Genomic DNA, 20060 nt, shown 5'->3' with positions numbered 1-20060 from the left:
CAGTCTGTAGCCGAAGAGCTGCACCCAGTCACTGCTAAGGTTCCATTGGGAGTTGGTGGTGACGTCCCCCAGCTTGATACGCCATCTGCGTCTGATGGCTTGGAGTCCATGGAGGAACCTGGACAGAGTCATGGATCTGTTGGATCTGCAGAGGAGGGGTCAGGTGGACCCAGAATGGAGGATAAGGATGCTGTTGGGATGGGCTTGGAGGCTGTGACTGTTCAAGAGACTAGGGGTCATGTGATGTCTCGAGCGGGCAGGTTGTTTAAGCCAGTCAATCGTTTGATAGAAATGATGCATCAGAGGTTGGAAATAGCATCATAAGATATATTTATGTATGTTATGTGAAATGATTTCAGTTGAAATGCTGTTTTGAACTAAAAAAAAAAAAAAAAAAAAAGCTTTAATTGTATTTTTTTTTTTTTTTTTTTTGGGAGGATGTTTTCATTTTTTTTGTTATATGTATGTCTTGCACGCTGGTTGTGTAGTTGTGCTGAGGTATCTTATGGGACATGGTATATGTTATATGTGTTCGGCATTTTTCGGCTCAATGTGTGGGTTGGGGTTTGGCCATCCTCTTCTTCATGCTATCCCTTGGGGGGTCTTTTTGACTGAGCAGCTGTGCCCATCTGTGTGTTACCTCAGTGATAAAAAGGTGCAAGGTTCTATGTAAAAAAAAATAAAAATTTTACATTGTTGGTTTTCTGTCTTGGTTATGTGAAAGGATGCTGGTCATGTTTGATTTTTTTTCTTTTTTTCTTTCTCCTCTTTTTGTTTTCATGGGCAAGTGGAATTTGGCAGGGGGGAATGTAACAGAGTAAATAGTGTCATTCCACTTGCCATCAGTAAAACAGTTGAAACCGTTTACGTGCATTACGTACTAACGTGTCCAGCTGCGCTGGCGGTTAGTCAGTTTTAAGACGGAGCCGATCGAGGTAGGTCGGGTTCTATCAGCGCACGTATGTGAGGAAAACTTTCAAAGTTATTTAATACTTATGTCAGTATTTTTATTCCAACAGAGTGTGCTGTTTGATCCTACCAATCCTACCAAAAGCTAGGTTTCTGACCAGCATTCCTGTGTTGACAGGTAATTGTTAAAGTTATGTGTTTAACGGACGTTAGTCAGTTTTAAGACGGAGCCGATCGAGAGTGTGCTGTTTGATCCTACCAATCCTACCAAAAGCTAGGTTTCTGACCAGCATTCCTGTGTTGACAGATTAAATGCTGGTGTCAGCTAAAACTTCGTCTCAAGACTCTTTGTACAACACAACGCAGAGTTAATAAAGAACTGAACCTACCAGTACCAGGGCTGGTATGGTTACACTCACAAGAACAAGACTCTGTTTTACAAAGACTGGTATGATCAAGGTGTTATGTTTGTGTTTGATCTTTTGAATGATAACGGGGACCTAGCTACCTATGATGAATTCATCCAACGAAAAGGGTTAAACACATCTCTCGCTATGCACTCTAGAATTCTCCAAAGTATTCCTGTTCATTTACTGTCTCTTGTCAGAGCTCCTGGTCAGTATACACCTTACACAGGAAGGATTACTGCACTGTGTCTTGGTGGAAAGCTTCTTGAAGAGCGCTCATGTAACAATGCTCACATTAGAGCAGTTTTCACCTCTCTATATAGTCAGGTTCCAAATTCATTACATCATTGGAGGGTAATGTTTCCTGACATCAGTAGCAATGCCTTTTCTGAGGTTCAGAAATTTTTTGTCCCCAATAAAGTTAAAGAAATACACTTGAAAATCTAACATAGATATTATCCGTGTAATGAATTTATTAATAGATTTAGACCTAATGTGTCCCCTTTATGTTCCTTTTGCAAAACAGGTGTTGAGTCTCTTACTCATTTGTTTTATGGTTGTCCTTTAGTTGTACAGTTTTGGAATCAATTGTCTTCATTAGTTTGGGATTCTCATAAAATATTGATTACTTTTAATGAAAGTATGGTCTTATTCTTAAACATTAAATGTAACAAGGAAGTTAACGATGTAATAAAATTGCTGTGTCTGTTGGGTAAATTTCACATTCATAAAGTCAGATTTCTACAGGCTATACCAAATGTAACTTTATTTTATATTGATCTTAATTTTTTTTATGACTCTGTAAGTAGAATTAGTAAAAACAAGAAAGCTGCGAAAATGTGCAACTTGATGAATTCTATTATGCCCCATATTACAAGGTAATGTATTAGTGGAATTTTATTTTATTTGTGTATAATTATTTGTTTATTTTTATTAACATTTTTTTCTCTTTCTTCTATGTTTGTCAATGTATCACACCCTGTACATTTGTCAATATGTTATGTCTTGTCTGCTGCAAATGTGTCAATAAAGATTGTAAAAAAAATCTTTCTGTTGGAAAGATGGAAAACTTTTACAAAGAAATCCATCATTACCTCTTTGAAAATTCACTTTTAGCATAGAGCTGCATGTATATTAGGGCTGAACTATTAACTGCATGTGCAATTAAATTGTGATGTGACAAAAGGAGATTTTCAAATCGCAAAGGCTGCAATTTGGCAGCGAGTGGTTAGCGCAATGCTAATATACGCAGAAAAACCCATAGAAATGCTAATGCTAACATCACCGATTACATTATTACAAATTATGAATTAGAAACGTGCCAAATGATTACATTTGGAGTCTAATAGCAAGTAAAACTACCATCAATCAAATAAGTACAGACATATATTTTAGTAAAGCCAGAAAACATTTAACTCCAGAGTTTTGGCTAGCAGCTATGAGTGTAACTGAACTAGGCATGGACAAGACGTCAACAACTAAACAGAAAACACTTCAATAAACGGGACAGACTTCTTTCCTGCAAATACAATTTCACAGGTGTTGCTAATACCTATGATCCTTCAAGGTATGTGCTCAAAGAGGAGTTCAACATTATGAATACAATATAGTGTTTTATTTTACAAATACCATTATAAACACAAACTTACGTCTTAAGAAACATTATTGTAATAACGAAACTGCTAAATTCTTTCCAACAGTATAGATGTGTAGTGTATTTTGTCCGAGTGGGTTTGCCGTACTTTGACGTCATCGGCAGTCGATGGACCCCGAGCCGATCTTGCACCCGAGCAGACTGCGGGAAGGTACCGTATGCATACCGCCAATAAACAAGCAGAAGTGATTCCGAACTTAAGCGGAACCACTCGCTCTCGTCGGTGTTTCACCTCGGATTTCCAGTGCAGTGGAACTGTCCCGGTACCGTTCGGTCAAGGGAGAGCGATGTCAGGAGGAGCAGACGAGGACCTGTTTGACAACATTTTGTTAGCGGATGAAAGGTGGGTTTTCCGGTCGGTTCCGGTTTGGATTATCTGCTCAGACTTTCAGATCTTTACTTTTCATTCAGCCATAACCCAGAGAGAACCGAGCCTGAACATCACATGGTGGTCTGTACCTCCATTCTGGAGGATTCTGGAACGTTTAGCTCATTTTAACTCATGTTTTCATTTGATTGTGTGGAAATGGTAAAATAACACTGTTCAGACATCCGAGTCACCAGGACACAAAGGTCCAGGTCGTGACTGAACGGAGAAGTGTGCTGTTTCAGAACCCACAGGGTTCCTCTGTTTGGACCTTTGAATAGTGTTTCTCTCAGATGGGACTCTGTTGTCCCCTATAAGATCATCCATTTGGCCTGATCTCCAACAATGAATTCACGTTGTACGGACGAACCGCCAGTGGCTCATCGGAGAAGCTGTGTAGATGCTGAAACATCTTAAATACTTGGACCATCACATCCGACCTTACATGGACTACTGACAACCAGCATCATTGAAGCTCCTAAAGATGGAACTTTTAAGGATAAAAAAATGCTGTCTCATTGCGGTTGAACCGCTTTTGACGAGAGAGAGAGAGAGAGAGAGAGAGAGAGAGAGAGAGAGAGAGAGAGAGAGAGAGAGAGAGAGAGAGAGAGAGAGAGAGAGAGAGAGAGAGAGAGAGAGAGAGAGAGAGAGAGAGAGAGAGAGAGAGAGAGAGTTCTGCACAGAGAAACCCTCTTTCTCTGGCAGGTCAGGCTACTGTAGAAGAGCTGCAGATGGCCTGGGTCTGCTGAAACCAATATCATACGGCCAGCCGCTAAAAGGGTCGTTTTGGTTTGTAAACGGGAACGCCTCTTTCTTCTTATTCGCTCCTGAAATGTTACTTCACCTCTGATATTTCAAAATAAGATAGTTTCTCTGCTCCTCTGTCTGTTGTCCGTTTTTAAATACAGTTATTGGTCATTTGTGCTCACCCTGCCCTACAAGTGCAGGCCGGCTGCACATGATTAGTGTTTTTATATTCAAATGACAGACCGCAACAGCTGATTTCCAGAGAAAAGGAACAAATACAGTTTGCTGTGGGTATGTCATGTTTTAGCTCATTAACAACAGCCCATGTCTTGTATAGCTCCATTTCATGTCGCTGTCTCTACATCTGACTACACACAAAAATCAGCTGACACATGTCAGTGTTCCAGACTAGGGGTTGATCGATTTATTGGGCCGATATTTAGCATTTTTTCATAATCGGCATCGGTCAATAAGCCTCTATAGTACAGCCAATTTAAAGTCAGGCACCTACACTGGCAGCCCGCTGCTGCTGGAAGCCGGTGTCTGTACAGGAACTTCTCGGGTGCAAGATCAGCTCGGGGTCCTTCGACTGCCGATGACGTCAAAGTACGGCAAACCCACTCGGACAAAATACACTACACATCTATACTGTTGGAAAGAATTTAGCAGTTTCATTATTAAAATAATGTTTCTTACGACGTAAGTTTGTGTTTATAATGGTATTTGTAAAATAAAACACTATATTGTATTCATAATGTTGAACTCCTCTTTGAGCACATACCTTGAAGGATCATAGGTATTAGCAACACCTGTGAAATTGTATTTGCAGGAAAGAAGTGTGTCCCGTTTATTGAAGTAATTTCTATTTAGTTTTTGACGTCTTGTCCATGCGTAGTTCAGGTACGCTCATAGCTGCTAGCCAAAACTCTGGAGTTAAAAGTTTTCTGGCTTTAATAAAATACCTGTCTGTACTTATTTGATTGATGGTAGTTTTACTTTATATTAGACTCCAAATGTAATAATTTGGCACGTTTCTAATTCATAATTTGTAATAATGTAATCGATGATATTAGCATTAGCATTTCTATGGGTTTTTCCACATATATTAGCATTGCGCTAACCACTCGCTACCAAATTGCAGCCTTTGCGATTAGAAAATCTCCTTTTGTCACATCACAATTTAATTGCACATGCAGTTAATCGTTCAGCCCTAATATACATGTAGCTCTATGCTAAAAGTGTATTTTCAAAGAGGTAATGATGGATTTCTTTGTAAAAGTTGTCCATCTTTCCAACAGAAAGATTTGCCTGGACCAATGTAACGTGATAACAACGTAACATGATTACGTAATTCCGTAAGGTTCATGTTCAGCCAATCAACTACTTTGACGTCATCGACAGTTGACGGACCCCGAGCCGATCTTGTACCGACACCGGTGAAGGACCCCAATCAAAAAGGTAAGGCTTCTCTTTGTTGTTTCAAACCCCTACAGCTGTGTATTTAGTGTGAATTAAAAGTAAAATAATAAAACTTAGCTTAGTGAAAGAAAAAACGAGCCGTAAGAACCACCGCTTACCGGCAGCAAGATGCTAATGCTAGGCTAGTTTGTTGTCAACTTTAGTGACCTTAAACGCTCAGCTGCTTTGCTGCTCAACGTGTTAGCTCCAGTTTTATAAGTTAAATTATTTTCCTGTATGGGAGTCGGAGAATTTCACTCTTGTGTACAGAAGAGGGGAGAGGAGACTCCAGCAGCGTCTGTCTGTACCCCCTCTCCCGGCCGTGTTTTGTGTTCAGAACTTTTCCTCCTGGTGGGAGGAGCTGAAGAACGTCACACGCATCTCCAAGTCTTACTTGGATGACACGGTGAATAGAAACACAGAAAAAGATCTGTGTATAAATGCAGCTCTTGTTTTTCTGTTTAGCGTGTAATCTGTGATCAGAAACAGCAGAGACGTGTTCTGACTTTTAATTTGTATGTAAAATCTAACATCCGCAGTCAGTAACACTAGTGAATAGTTAGGATTATTAATAAATGAGTGTGTCTCTAATATTTCTCATATACACTCTTACAGCAATCCTCATACTAAGCAAGCATTTAGCGACAGTGGAGAGGAAAACTCCCTTTTAACAGCCATCCACCACGACTCACTGGGGATGGAGAAGACAGAGCAGACACACACACACACACACACACACACACACACACACACACACACACACACACACACACACACACACACACACACACACACACACACACACACACACACACACACACACAACATATATACCAAGTAGTGTTTATGTAGTTACATTGTGATTTCTTAGTAAATATTCTATTTTGCGAGAGATAAACTTTATTGTATTTAACCTAGTGGATCTATAATTAAATGGGTAAACTAGTTGTAGCACATTCAGTGTCAAAGAAAGTAAAATGTTATCAGGTGAGGGAGAATGTTTAAGTGGGTATTGATATAGGCAGGTGTATGTTATGGACACTGGTGCATTTTATTGATGGAACAGGATTGGTGACAAGGGGCAGCCTTGGCGGAGTCCAACTCTCAATGGGATCGAGCCCGACTTACTGCCGGCAATGCGGACCGAGCTCTGACACCGGTCATTTAGGGACCTAACATCCCGTATCAGAGGGCCTGGTACCCCATACTCACGGAGTACCCCCCACTGGGCTCTCCGAGGGACACGGTCAAACGCCTTCTCCAAATCCACAAAACACATGTAGACTGGTTGGGCAAATTCCCACGAACCCTCCAGGATCCCCCTAAGGGTATAGAGCTGGTCCAGTGTTCCACGGCCAGGACAAACACCACATTGCTCCTCCTGAATCTGAGGTTCAACAATCCAACTAGGGTTGTCACGGTAACCGGTATAGCGGTAAACCCTGGTAAAAAAAGTTGACAATAAAAATAACCGTCCAGTTTTTAAAAAACTAAACTATCTCGGTGGGTTTACTGTGGCCGCGGTTTAGGCGCGGTGACCCTTACCAGCCACCATTGCTTCTGCTGAAGTTCCCGCGCACACGCACTTTTTACTTTGCAACCAAAACTTTGAAGCTGAAATAATGGCCGAAGGAGGAGACGGCAGCGCCCAGGACATCCACCAGCCCTCAAAGAAGACTAAATCGGAAGTATGGGCATACTTTGGATTTCTGAAAAATGCTGAGGGACAGTTAATAGAAGACTGCTATCTCGTTTGCAGAACGTGCAGGAAAAAAGTGTCTGCAAAAGGCAGAAACACTTCGAATCTAATGGCACATCTGCGTGACCATCATCCACGTCTCTACAGCCAGTGCAAGGTAAGTTAACATTAGCATTTTAGCTTAAATGCATGACGTGAGGACTTTTGGTTGAGGCAGAATGCAACGAGTCACTATATACTGCAGCCGCAGCGTCCTCTGCCAGCATTTAAACCGTGTCACGGACACCCTGTTGCTGGATGAAGCATCTTATTTGTTGATGATGAAGAGAAATATATGTAACCCACATATAAATGTGCCTGAGATATTTTAGAGTTCAGTCTCTTAAAACAATAAAAGAAGCAGCTACATTTTATTTTAATCTTTAAAAACAAGAAATAAGTTATTAGCTTAAGAGCTACGTTTAGTTTAATTTAATAACCCACGGTTCTAGTGTAAAAAGGGTTAAATCCGGGTGAGCTGAAGGCATCACTCTCAGCCAATGAGCTGCGGCTAAACGCTGCATGTCCCGCCCATCTTCTCTGTCTCGGACTGCAGGCCCTCGTTAGTTCTATTTCGTCTAGTCTTAGCCCTTAAGCTAGCTGCTATTGGAAGGATGATCTCCGCATCAGCCAATCATGAAGAGCTTAAATGTACGCCCACCAATAGTGGGCCCCCTCGTGGTATATAACCGCAGTGACCCCACTGCTCACCTCCTTTTTCTCTTCATGCCAAGCTTGAGAGCTTTATTAAAGAGCAAATATTATCTCAAAAGAGCAAATTATCCGAAGACGACTTACCAGCCATGTCCAGCGACACCAGACCCTGCCCGACCTGCCAGACGGGCTCCATTTCCAGCGGCGACCTGCACGCTAAGTGTGAGGTCTGTCTCGGGGCTCACCACGCTGGCCTGGCCTTGACCCCGCAGGCCTCGTGCCCGTTCTGTGCCGCTCTGCCCGTGGCGGAGAAGATTCGCCGGGTCGAGTACTTCACTCCCGCCGCCGACGAAGAATTTCCGGTGGCTGACTCCTACCCGCTGGACAAGGCTTTGGTTTTCTTCGACGCCGGTCAGGAGCCGGCTGGCTTCAACCGGCTGGATGACGTCACTGACAGCGAAAACTACGATGAGGCGGCGTCCCTCCTAGACATAACGGAGGTCGACGAGCTTCGCTCAGCGGGTCCTTCTGCCCCAGTGGCTTCTCGCTCCTCCCTGCCAGCAGTAAGAGCACTGCTCCAGGAGCTGCCCGCCATCATTTCTGCGTCAGCAGCCTGCAAGGGGCTAGCTGTGCCAGAACCGGCCCTGCCTGAAGCGGATGATTTGGCGGGAATTTTCGGGGCAACTCAGACACGCTGTCCAGACCCTGTCTGGCCGCGCTTCCCCGCTGCTATGAGCTGCTGGTCTGCCGCCTTCTCCGAGCCTGCCAAGCTCAAGGCGCCAGTCTCCACATATGCGCCCATCACCAAGGTCGAGGGGTTTTCCTACCAAGGCTGGCCGTCCGTTCCTCCACTAGAGCCGGATTTGGCCTCGCTGCTCGGCGCCAAGAACCACCTCGCTGGCCCGCAAGCTGTTCCCGCTTCAAAACATGACCAGCTGCTGACGCGGCTCACCGACCGCGCACATCAGTGTGCCTTTCAGACCGGCGCTGCAGGGAATAACATCGCCCTTCTTGCCTTCGGCGTCTCCAAGATGATGGAGGAGCTGGAAGCTCCCGAGGAGCCGTCATAACTAAGACTGCTGATGCCATAATCTGTGTGCTGCTGTGCTCACCGGTTCTGCTCGCATCGCTGCCTGGCAGACCCTCATCCAGCGAGCGATCTGGCTGAAGGCCCTGCCCTCCATTCCGGAACATCTGCAAAGGGAGATGCTGGATGGCCCCATCACCGCCGATGTTCTGTTTGGTCCCCATCTTAGGAGCGTCATTGAGAGGGCTCAGAAGACGGCCGAACTATCGGCTACGGTGCGAGACCTGGTCCACCCTCGGTCAGCCTCGCACTCCGGCCGTTCAGCCAGAGGATGGGACGAACGGCGCGGAAGCTTCAGACGTCCAGCTGCACCGCCCGCTCCACGGAGCCGGCCTCCCGCTTCGGCTCCACATCAGCGGGACCAGCGAGATGGCGGACAACGGTTCCGGCGGGGCCAGCAGACGCCGTCTTGGCAGTCCCAGGTGCAGGAGCCTCGCCGAAAGCAGCCACGGAAGTGACTCTTTGGGGGGAATGTGTGTGTTACTGATTGTTCTGATGTTGTTGGTTTTGAAATAAAACCCAAAAAACGTCACTCAAAGAGCTCAATCCTACAGTCCTCCGCAGAATCCTCTGCCGAGTTTTCACACATGTTCCCCACACCAAGCACTGCTGCACGCACACATGTTCCTGCAGGTAGTCATAATACACGGCCAGCCGTAAGGGTGCGCTCCATTTGCGCTCTGGCCCCAGCATCCGGCCAGGCCCGACTCGTCCCGCTCTCCCCACGCCATTGGGTGGGGCGGGATGTCATGTCGCTGTCTCGACCACGCGCGGCGGCACAGTGCGCGGCTCCATCCGCTAGCACTCTGTCGCCCCCGTGCACAGGTCCGGCTCCCACTCGTCCTTCACTCTCGGACTCCACGCTCCGCGGTGTGGACCAGCCTGTTCCAGCTGTTTCGCACTTGCCCTTTCGAGCGCAGCCCTCCATGGGTCGCCCCCAGTTCTCTGGTACGGGCGACGGCGGTAAGGGCGCATGCACAACCCTCAGAGGTTGTTCACGTGACCGCGCACACGCGTCCATTGTCGGAACGCGCGCACGAGTGGCGCCGCCTTTGCATCATGAGCAAATGGATTTCGGACACCATTCATTGCGGTCACACACTTCATTTTCAGGCCACTCCACCTCCCTTCAACGGGATCGTGGAGACGACGTTCACATCGCAAGTACAGTCTCAGGCGCTAGAGCTGGAGCTGCGGGAACTTCTGTCCAAAGACGCTATTTCCCGAGTCCCTCGCGGACAAGAACTCTCGGGTTTCTACTCCCGCTACTTCGTAGTACCGAAGAAGTCGGGAGGAATGAGGCCGATTCTCGACCTGTCCCTGTTCAACTGCTCCATAGCAGTAATGCATTTCCGCATGTTAACGATGAGACAAGTCCTGGAATATGTGCGCCCCGGGGATTGGTTCACATCAATCGACCTGAAAGATGCATACTTCCACATACCAGTAGTTCCAAACCACCGGAAGTTTCTGCGTTTTTCGTTCAAGGGAGTTCAATATCAGTTCAATCGCCTCCCTTTCGGCTACTCGCTAGCCCCGCGCACTTTCTCCAAATGTCTGGAGACCGCGCTGCAGCCACTGCGCACGGAGGGAATGAGGGTCTTATTTTACCTGGACGATCTTCTCCTGTGCGCTCGGTCCGAGGACGAGGCGTCACAGCAAACCAGGAGGTTGACAGAGCATCTGTCAACCCTAGGGTTTTCTATAAACTGGGAAAAGAGCTCCATCCTTCCATCCCAGTCGATTGTGTATCTCGGGGTGGAGTTGCACGCCTCCCTAATGAGAGCACGTTTGTCGCCTGCAAGAGCGGCAGATCTCTCCACGGTGATCTCCCGTGTTCAACCCCGCAAGATCGTGAGAGCCCGGTTAGTCATGAAACTCCTGGGCATGATGTCCGCAGCCCATTCAGTAGTGCCGAGGCTTCTGGGCTGCCGCATGATGTGGTGGCCACGATTCAGAGTGCGCGGGCGCCCTCTACCATTGCCTCTTACGCTGCTAAATGGGCAGCTTTCCAGAACTGGTGCGCAGAACGGAATGTTCAAGCGCTCTCCTGCCAGCTGGCGGATGTTCTATCGTTTTTGCAGATACTGATGGACAGGGGCCTCGCATTCAGCACTGTTAAGACATATGCTGCAGCTATCTCATCATGTCATCAGGGTTTTGGAGATAGATCTGTTTTCAATCATCCCCTCACAAAACGTTTTCTAAAAGGTGTCAGAAGGAACAGACCTGTGTCCCGCCCGCTTTTTCCCCAATGGGATCTAACGGTGGTTCTGCACGGCTTATCTGAAGCTCCATTTGAACCCTTGGACCAGGTCTCACTCAAGTTCCTGTCGCTTAAAACTGCATTGCTGCTGGCGCTAGCATCAGTTAAGAGAGTGAGTGACCTAACCGCCCTCTCAGTGGCTCCCGCATGCCTCAGGATCCGGGAGGATGGCGGGTCTGCTGTTTTATGCCCCAACCCAGCCTTTGTGCCCAAAAGCATTAATGCTTCCTTCAAATCCAGGTCAATTTCATTGGCTGGACTTTTTCCTCCTCCCCATAATTCTGAGGAGGAGGCGGCTTCTCACCTTCTCTGCCCGGTGCGCGCGCTTGCACGATATGTGTCACGCACTTCAGGGATTCGTCGCTCACAAAACCTGTTTGTGCACTACAGGGAGTCTTCCCTTGGTCAGGCGCTGTCGGCCCAGCGCCTTTCACGCTGGCTGTGTGACGCCATTTCCCTCGCTTACACATCATCAGGGCGGGATCCCCCTGAGGCACTCAGGGCTCACTCGGCCAGAGGGATTTCCTCTTCGATGGCGCTGCTCAGTGGTGTGTCAATGGAAGACATTTGTCAGGCTGCTTCATGGGCTTCACCCTGTTCCTTTACTCGTTATTATTTACGAGATGTGTCTTCAGGTTCCATCACTCGTTCAGTGCTTGGACCCCAGCAGGCTAAATGAATGCTTATGGCACCTCATTGGCCTTGCTGAGATGGATTTTATCCTCTTGTGGATGATGTTTTTTAGTGGGGGCCCCTCTCTTATCGTGCCTGCCTCAGTCTTTAGGCCTGGTCTGAGGCTGAACGTCCCCCACTAGAGGAGATTTGATTGGGTGTGTCCATTGGTTGTGTTAACCAGTGGGGCGTAAACCCATCCAGCTGCGCCTTATTCCAATAGCAGCTAGCTTAAGGGCTAAGACTAGACGAAATAGAACGTTGGTTACGTATTGTAACCCCAGATTCTATGAGTCTAGTCGCAGCCCTTAAGCCACTGGCCCCACTGGTTATGATGGGAATAAGAGCCATTGGAGGTGAGCAGTGGGGTCACTGCGGTTATATACCACGAGGGGGCCCACTATTGGTGGGCGTACATTTAAGCTCTTCATGATTGGCTGATGCGGAGATCATCCTTCCAATAGCAGCTAGCTTAAGGGCTGCGACTAGACTCATAGAATCTGGGGTTACAATACGTAACCAACGTTCTTTTCGGCTGCAGAACACGATCAGAACACCAGCGGAGAAAGTAGGCACGGCGTTTCGGGAAAAAAAGAGGTACAAAATGAAGTGTTAGATGTCTTTGCGAATGTTAAACATAATTTTATGCATGTTTACTCCTAAAGAGCCATAGGTTAAAAGATATTTATTAGTTTCGGTTCTTTTTACACTTCTAGTTGTAGAAGGCCAGAGCTTAGAGGCAGCGCCATTTTATGCTGTTGTGCTGCCCATTCGTGGAATCGGTGAGCTACTCATTCCATCTGTTAAAGGTTATTTGCACTTTTTATAGGTTTACTAAGAGTAATGGTTACTACAAGCAAGTGTTGAAGTTCTGTATGGAAAGAAATTGTATTTTATTATTCTGAAACTTTTGTTGTTTTTTTTAAGAAATTGATTACAAATGTGACTGTTTTAAAGGAAAACTGAAGAAACATTAGAAAGAAATGTAAAAAAAAATGTTCATTTCACCAATTCTGTTTATAGTAAACATGGTTAATGTTACAGGAAGCACTGGTATGTGTGAACAGACTGTGAATTGAATTGTAGTCAACAATTCATTTTGTTCATTGACGCTGTCGTTGACAGGTCAGGTTTTTTGTGACATATGAACATTCTGATGTTGATGGCGAGCCAGTCCCGTGGATGAACCAGATCAGCAGCGACTTCCTCCATCCTTGCTGCACGGTGGAGTGTGGTAGGAGTGAAAAAAAAAGAAAAAAACCAAAGGGATCCCACCACGCCAATTCCCTCTCCTTGCATCTTTTACGTACACCTACATATTCCCTTGGACTCTTGGACATCCCGCCTTATTATTTAGGACTATTTTCTTTTTGTTTTGGACTATCCACATCGTTACACGAGGACTGATTTGGTGTGTTTCAGGTCGGAGCCATTCCAACAAAAGTTGAGGTTTTGTTGCAGGAAGCTGAAAATTTTACCCTGTCAGACAGACATTGTATGTTGAACTGGTACTGATCCAATCTGAAAGATTGAGTTACTAAAAAGGGTGCACCCAGAGAAAAAAAAAAACAATTGTTGCGATTGTGAAAAGATATTGCCACTCCAAAATTGTTGGTATCAAAGGAAAAGACATATTTCGGACCGAAATAGTTTTATTTAATTTTTCTTTTAAATTTGCTTCATTAAATTTGTCCAGCTGGCATTTCTAAAATATTGGAAGTACTGTCCTGAGTCTCATTCCTTTTTCACCTCTTCTGTGAGTAGCCGAACCTACTGGTCCGAACCCTTTTTGAGTATAATTACTTTAGTGAGGTAAATCTGAAATCGAGTCACAAGTAATTCTGAGAGAGTGTTACAGGTGGCGAGCCGCCAGCCAGGAGATACTGTGAAACTGCATGAGACTCATTTATAGGGCTGCAGCTATCGAATATTTTTGTAATCGAGTACTCTATCGAATCTTTTTTTCGATTAATCGAGTACTCTAATAAATTACCCTTTTGTGTTTGTAAACCTTTATATCATATATTGATGAGCCAAGATGGCGCCGAGTATGGCTGCCTCGTCGCGAGCTCCACCAAGTTCCAACATTACACGCTCCATACTGTACATTAATGCCACTGTTTTGCACATACCAACCTCTGTACATTTTATATCTCTTATCCTATTGTTTACTTTATTCATTTGTATACTTAGATTAGCCATTTTTATATTTTACTTGTTTTTACATTACTGTATTTTTGCACAACTCTGTTGCTGTGAAGCTCGCACACAAGAATTTCACTCGCATGTACTGTGTACCTGCACATGTGACGTGACAATAAAAGTGATTTGATTTGATATCAAATAGCATGTTATAATTATGAAAGACCTCTTAAAATGAGCAAGCAATTGCCAGTTATTCAAGTTTTATTCAAAATTAGTTTGCATAACTTCAGCACTTCAACTTTACTTCACAGTAAACAAATGCCTGTGCAAAAAATAAGCAAACCTGAGCCGATTTTCCCCTCGTGCGAGAATCTGCTAGCCTGCAAGTCAGACAAAAACTAGGAGGATAACGCTGCGAGCGGCTGCGGCCCAAACAGAACCAGAACCGCTCACGGCGCAAACAGCTCGCCGGCTGTTTCCCTATTAACACACGTCCGTTTTAATTTCCACACTTTTTTTCTCACAATAACAAGGATTGTCGAGAGCATGTTTGCTGTGGTTTTGTCAAATTATACTGATCACAAAACATTTATTTACTTTCTTTCGTTTTCCTCCGCCACTCATAAATACCCGTGTCCTCCTGCAGAAACCCCGAGGGACAACAGACATCAATAACGCAATAAAAAGTCCAACGTGTTGTGTAAAAACTGCTATTTTTAGCACATTTTAAGTCCGACGTGTTGCTACCAGACGTACGGTGTGAGCTGAAACTGAGTGCTACAAACGAAAAAGTCGCAGAGTCCGCAGAATATATAGAAAAACAGGCTAAAATGCATTATCTTGTAGAGGCTCCGAGTCCGAGTCCGCTTGCAGAAGTGACATTTACAGGTGCTGCAGCACGGAGGATGTGGTGTTGTGCTAGGCTAAATCCGTTTTACAGTATTTACACTGGACTACGTTTTCCACCTTACGACGTGAAAAATGGTTCCACAACTTTGACATTTTCTGTCTTTTTCGCACTCCACCGGGGTTCAAGTTGTCCGCCATGGCTTAAGAGAAAGTTAAGTTATATTCGCTACTCGCGTGTGCATTCAGTCCAGTGGGCATGTGCGTCACTTATTTCGGTCCGGGTGAAACATGACCCCGGGCGATTGCAAAGCCATGAATTAATTAAATATGAATTAAATGAATCCTCGAGGCAGAGAATTTGACTCGAGGATTTTTTGTACTCGAATTATTCGAGGTACTCGAGGAATCGTTTCAGCTCTACTCATTTAATTTAACACGACAAAAGTAGAGCATAAAGCCAATTTTCAGCAAAATGGATATTGTAATTAAAGAATCAGTTATCATTCCAAATTCAGTAATTATAAATGGACTTACCAACACAAATCTTGATGAAGAAGTAGCAGCTTACCTTGGGAAACATGGCTCAGTAAACCGCCATATACGTATAGATGACCCCCATTCAGAGTTTCACAGGCAGATGATAGTGGAGTTCAGTCAGGCGAGTGCGATGCAGACTTTAAATCCCCTTTTGCCACTCACCATTCAAAGCTCTGCTCAGCCTGAAGTTTCATTCGAAATAAAAAGTTTAGGTGAGGTCTATGCAGAAAATGCACGGCATGTCACTAGAACATACATGAAACAACTTTCAGAACTGGTAAACCCGAGTGGATACTCACTAGAGGATATGCTAAAAGAGGAGCTAGCCAAGTTAACGGTGTCTCAGCCTTCAGTCTCCGCCCCTGATATTAGTGGTGAGACAGGCTCACATGCACAGGGTGGAAACTCCCCTGATCAGCCTTGCGTCGATTCTTCTCAGCCTAACGATCCGAACCCGATCATAAATCCAAACCTGACCGATCTAAATGTACCGATACAACGCTATCCCTCGCTCGATCTTAACCCACCAAGTGTCCAGCGAGTAGTAGTTGAACATGTGGTGCGAAGTGGTGAAATGCCTTCACACTCACTCATGCCGAGTAGATTTAGAGCATTCTCTGGGCGTGCTCCACGTCCAAACAATGAAGCCGACTATGATACATGGCGCACAAGCATTGAAGTGCTCATAAACGACCCCGTCGTTTCTGACTTAAGCTGCACACAAAGAATACTTGACAGCCTTTTACCACCAGCTACAGTCATCGCAAAGCATTTAGGCTCAGATGCTAAACCTTCGGAATACCTGAAAGTGCTAGACTCTGCTTATGGTGCTGTCGAAGATGGTGACGAGCTCTTCGCACGGTTTATGAACACACTTCAGAATGAAGGAGAAAACCCATCGGATTATTTGCAAAGATTACATGTTTGCCTGACAAAAGCTACGCGACGTGGTGGTGTTAGGGCGTCAGAGTTTGACAAGCAGTTGTTAAGACAGTTCCTTCGCGGGTGCTGGGAGAATAGTCTTATCACCAACCTCCAGTTAGGACAAAAAAAAGAGAGTCTGCCTTCTTTTCCAGAGTTACTCTTGCTATTACGAACTGAGGAAGACAAACAAGCATCAAAAGCAAGCCGGATGAGACAACACTTTGGTCAGAGCAAACTTGGTCCAAATAATCCAAAGCAACGGGCCATTTCTAACGTGCAAACGGTAAGCAGCAATGAGTCCGAGTTTGATGCGTTAAAAAGACAAATAGCTGAATTAAGTACACAACTTAACAGTTGGAAAACAGAAACTAAAAAACCAACCCAGCCCAGTCAGTCAAAGTCTAAAGCAGTCAATGCCAGAGTTGAAGCTCATCCCATGAGAAAAAAGCCTCCAACCACCACGCGGAGTCAACCCAAAATTAATGCAAAACCTCGCCCATGGTATTGCTTTCACTGTGGTGAGGACGGCCATATTGTCGCCTCATGCGAGAATGAACCCAATCCGTCCTTAGTCGCAGCTAAGAAAAAACAACTTAAAGAGCGACAAACCAGTTGGGAAGCTTCAGCCCGAGCCAATGACGAGCCCCATTTAAACTGATCCCAGCCTCCAGTGTGGGACAGGTGGGGGCTTCGGGTTATGATTCTCGTCCCAAAACACGTAGCGTCTCTTTAAAGAAGGCTAAGTCAAAAACACAGTCTTTAAATCTGCCAAAAGGTTTAGTTGGAACCAGAACTTCTGCTACTGTCATTATTGCTGGAAAAGAAACAAACTGTCTTTTGGACACAGGGTCACAAGTGACAACAGTGCCCCAGAGGTTTTATGAGCAGTACCTGTCAGACTTGTCTATAAATCCGCTGGGTGATCTTCTTGATGTGGAAGGCGCAAATGGCCAATCCGTTCCTTATCTAGGCTATGTGGAACTCTCCATCACTTTCCCAAACGAGTTTGTTGGCTCAGATATTAATGTCAACACTTTGGCATTAGTTATCCCTCCCCTGCGATCTGAAACACAAGAGCAGGTTTTGATAGGCACAAATACCTTAGACGCTCTTTATGCTGACTTTCATGAATCCAGTGCAAACTTTCAGCCAACCCCCTATGGCTATCGAGCGGTCCTCAAAATCCTTGGAATGCGTCAGAAATCGTCTAGTAGTGGCAGTATTGGTTGTGCAAAACTCACAGACAAACATCCAACAGTGGTGGGAGCAGGACAGACAACAGTTTTAGAAGCATCAGTTTACATCCCTAAGTGTGTTGATAACTGTGCAATAATTGAGCCATCATCAGCCTCTCCCTTGCCCAGTGGTCTGCTTGTGTTAACTGGTCTTGTTAGCCTGCCAGCAAAACAACCTTGTAAACTACCAGTTGTCATAAAAAATGAAACCAATCATGACATTATCGTTCCCTCAGGCCGTGTAATAGCCGACATTAATGCTATAACCCGAGTTCTACAAAAGAACAAACAGAGAAAGTCTCAAATCCAACAGATCGGCCTAAGGAGTCTACTCAGTCTAAAAACCTTAGTTTTGACTTTGGAAATACTTTACCTGAGGAATGGAAGGCACGTGCCTCAGAAATGCTTAACTCTATGCCAGAAGTGTTTTCACAGCATGAGTTGGATTTTGGGCACACAGATAAAGTGCAACACCACATCAAGCTCAGCGATGAAACCCCATTCAAATCCAGACCCCGACCAATACACCCTCTTGATGTCGAGGCGGTGAGAAAACACCTCCAAGAGCTTCTTGACACGGGAGTAATACGGGAATCTGAGTCGCCGTTCGCTTCTCCAATCGTAGTTGTCAGGAAGAAAGATGGTTCAGTTCGGTTGTGCATTGACTACAGGAGGCTCAACCTCCAAACCATTAAAGATGCTTATGCACTCCCCAATTTAGAAGAAGCGTTTTCAGCTCTCGCGGGGTCAAAATGGTTCTCGGTCCTGGACCTCAAGTCGGGATATTATCAAATAGAAATGTCGGAAGCAGACAAACAGAAAACAGCCTTCGTTTGCCCGTTGGGATTCTGGGAATTTAATAGAATGCCCCAGGGAATCACCAACGCACCCTCCACATTTCAGAGGCTTATGGAGCGGTGTATGGGTTCGATGAATCTGAAAGAGGTCCTTGTCTTTATTGACGATCTCATTATTTTTTCGTCATCCCTCGAGGAACATGAGCAGCGTCTGAAAAGAGTCCTGTTGCGGTTAAAAGAGTTTGGGTTGAAACTGGCACCCGAGAAATGCAAATTTTTTCAGAACACAGTTAAATATCTTGGCCACGTGGTATCAGAGCATGGCGTTGAAACAGATACCGAGAAAATAAAAGCCTTAACATCTTGGCCTGTCCCCACCACCCTTAAGGAATTAAGGTCGTTTTTGGGCTTTGCAGGGTATTACCGCCGATTCATTCAGGGTTACTCTAACATCGTGAAGCCATTAAATGAGTTAACTGCTGGTTACCCACCGCAAAACAAAGGCAAGAAAGCACCAACAAAGCAACAAAGCTCATTATACCACCACCCAAAAGATCCATTTGGCCAGAGATGGACTCAAAAATGTCAGGAAGCATTCGAAGAAATCATTGGTAAGCTTACCTCGGCTCCAGTGCTGGGTTTTGCAGACCCCAGACTACCGTACCTCCTTCATACGGACACGAGCACTGTTGGTCTTGGTGCAGCTTTGTACCAACTTCAGGATGGACATTTGAGGGCCATAGCATTTGCCAGCAGAGGACTTTCAAAAAGTGAGATGAGATATCCTGCCCACAAACTGGAATTCTTGGCCCTCAAGTGGGCTGTCACCGAGAAGTTCTCAGACTATTTGTATGGGACCCATTTTACAGTAGTGACGGACAGTAATCCGCTAACCTACATTCTAACAACTGCTAAGTTGGATGCAACAAGTTACCGTTGGCTCTCAGCCTTGTCCACATTTTCGTTCCAACTACAGTACAGGGCAGGTAGGCAAAATATAGATGCGGATGCATTATCCCGTCGTCCACATGTCCGTCCGGCTGCCGATCCTATATCGCAGAAAGAAAGTGAAAGAATCACAAAGTTTGCTCTAACTCACCTTAGCAGCGATGACACAGAAACCGTCCCTAGAGAAGTCATACAGGCCATCTGTGACAGGCATACAGTTACTACTGAAGACGTGGATCCAGACTCCATTTCTTTTCCATGCCTGGCCTTAGTTGAGTCTCTAGCCTTACATCCCACAGCTGTTCCCGACAGCTTTGAGGAAGAACAGTTAAGTGGTTTTCCTCTTGTTCCACCTATAACAGAGGACGAGTTGAGACAGAAACAGAGGTTGGATCCCACTCTTAATGCTGTAATTACTCAGCTAGAGACTGGTCAGACTCCATCCCCCAGACTTAGAGCAGAACTGTCAGAGCTTCCGCTATTACTACGTGAATTCAGTCGATTAGAACTTCAGAATGGAGTTTTGTATCGCAAAAGACAAACCGGTCCAGAGATCTCCTTGCAACTCGTGTTACCAGAGGAGTTGAGGTCCTTGGTTTTCCAACATCTCCACAATAACATGGGACATCTAGGAATTGACCGTACCATTGATTTGGTCCGAACCAG

The 20060-nt window shown here is 45.3% G+C and overlaps 1 protein-coding gene across 3 annotated transcripts in view; it reads left to right on the top strand.

Annotated features, from left to right (window-relative positions):
* Positions 1-3053: 3053 nt before the first annotated feature.
* Positions 3054-20060, top strand: part of lto1 (LTO1 maturation factor of ABCE1) — a 105985-nt gene continuing 88978 nt past the window's right edge. Inside the window, exons 1-2 of one of the 3 annotated variants that reach the window (XM_070554710.1) lie at positions 3214-3313; positions 5383-5542. In XM_070554710.1, coding sequence (XP_070410811.1) covers positions 5449-5542 — 94 coding nt within the window. In that variant the 5' untranslated portion in view covers positions 3214-3313; positions 5383-5448. Of the gene's footprint in view, positions 3314-5382; positions 5543-20060 lie in introns of all 3 variants that reach the window. The other 2 variants (XM_054738455.2, XM_054738456.2) reach the window with 2 other exon arrangements.

The sequence above is a fragment of the Nothobranchius furzeri genome, chromosome 9, assembly GCF_043380555.1.
Source record: "Nothobranchius furzeri strain GRZ-AD chromosome 9, NfurGRZ-RIMD1, whole genome shotgun sequence".
Lineage (NCBI taxonomy): Eukaryota > Metazoa > Chordata > Actinopteri > Cyprinodontiformes > Nothobranchiidae > Nothobranchius > Nothobranchius furzeri.
This window is presented reverse-complemented; position numbering and strand designations above follow the sequence as displayed.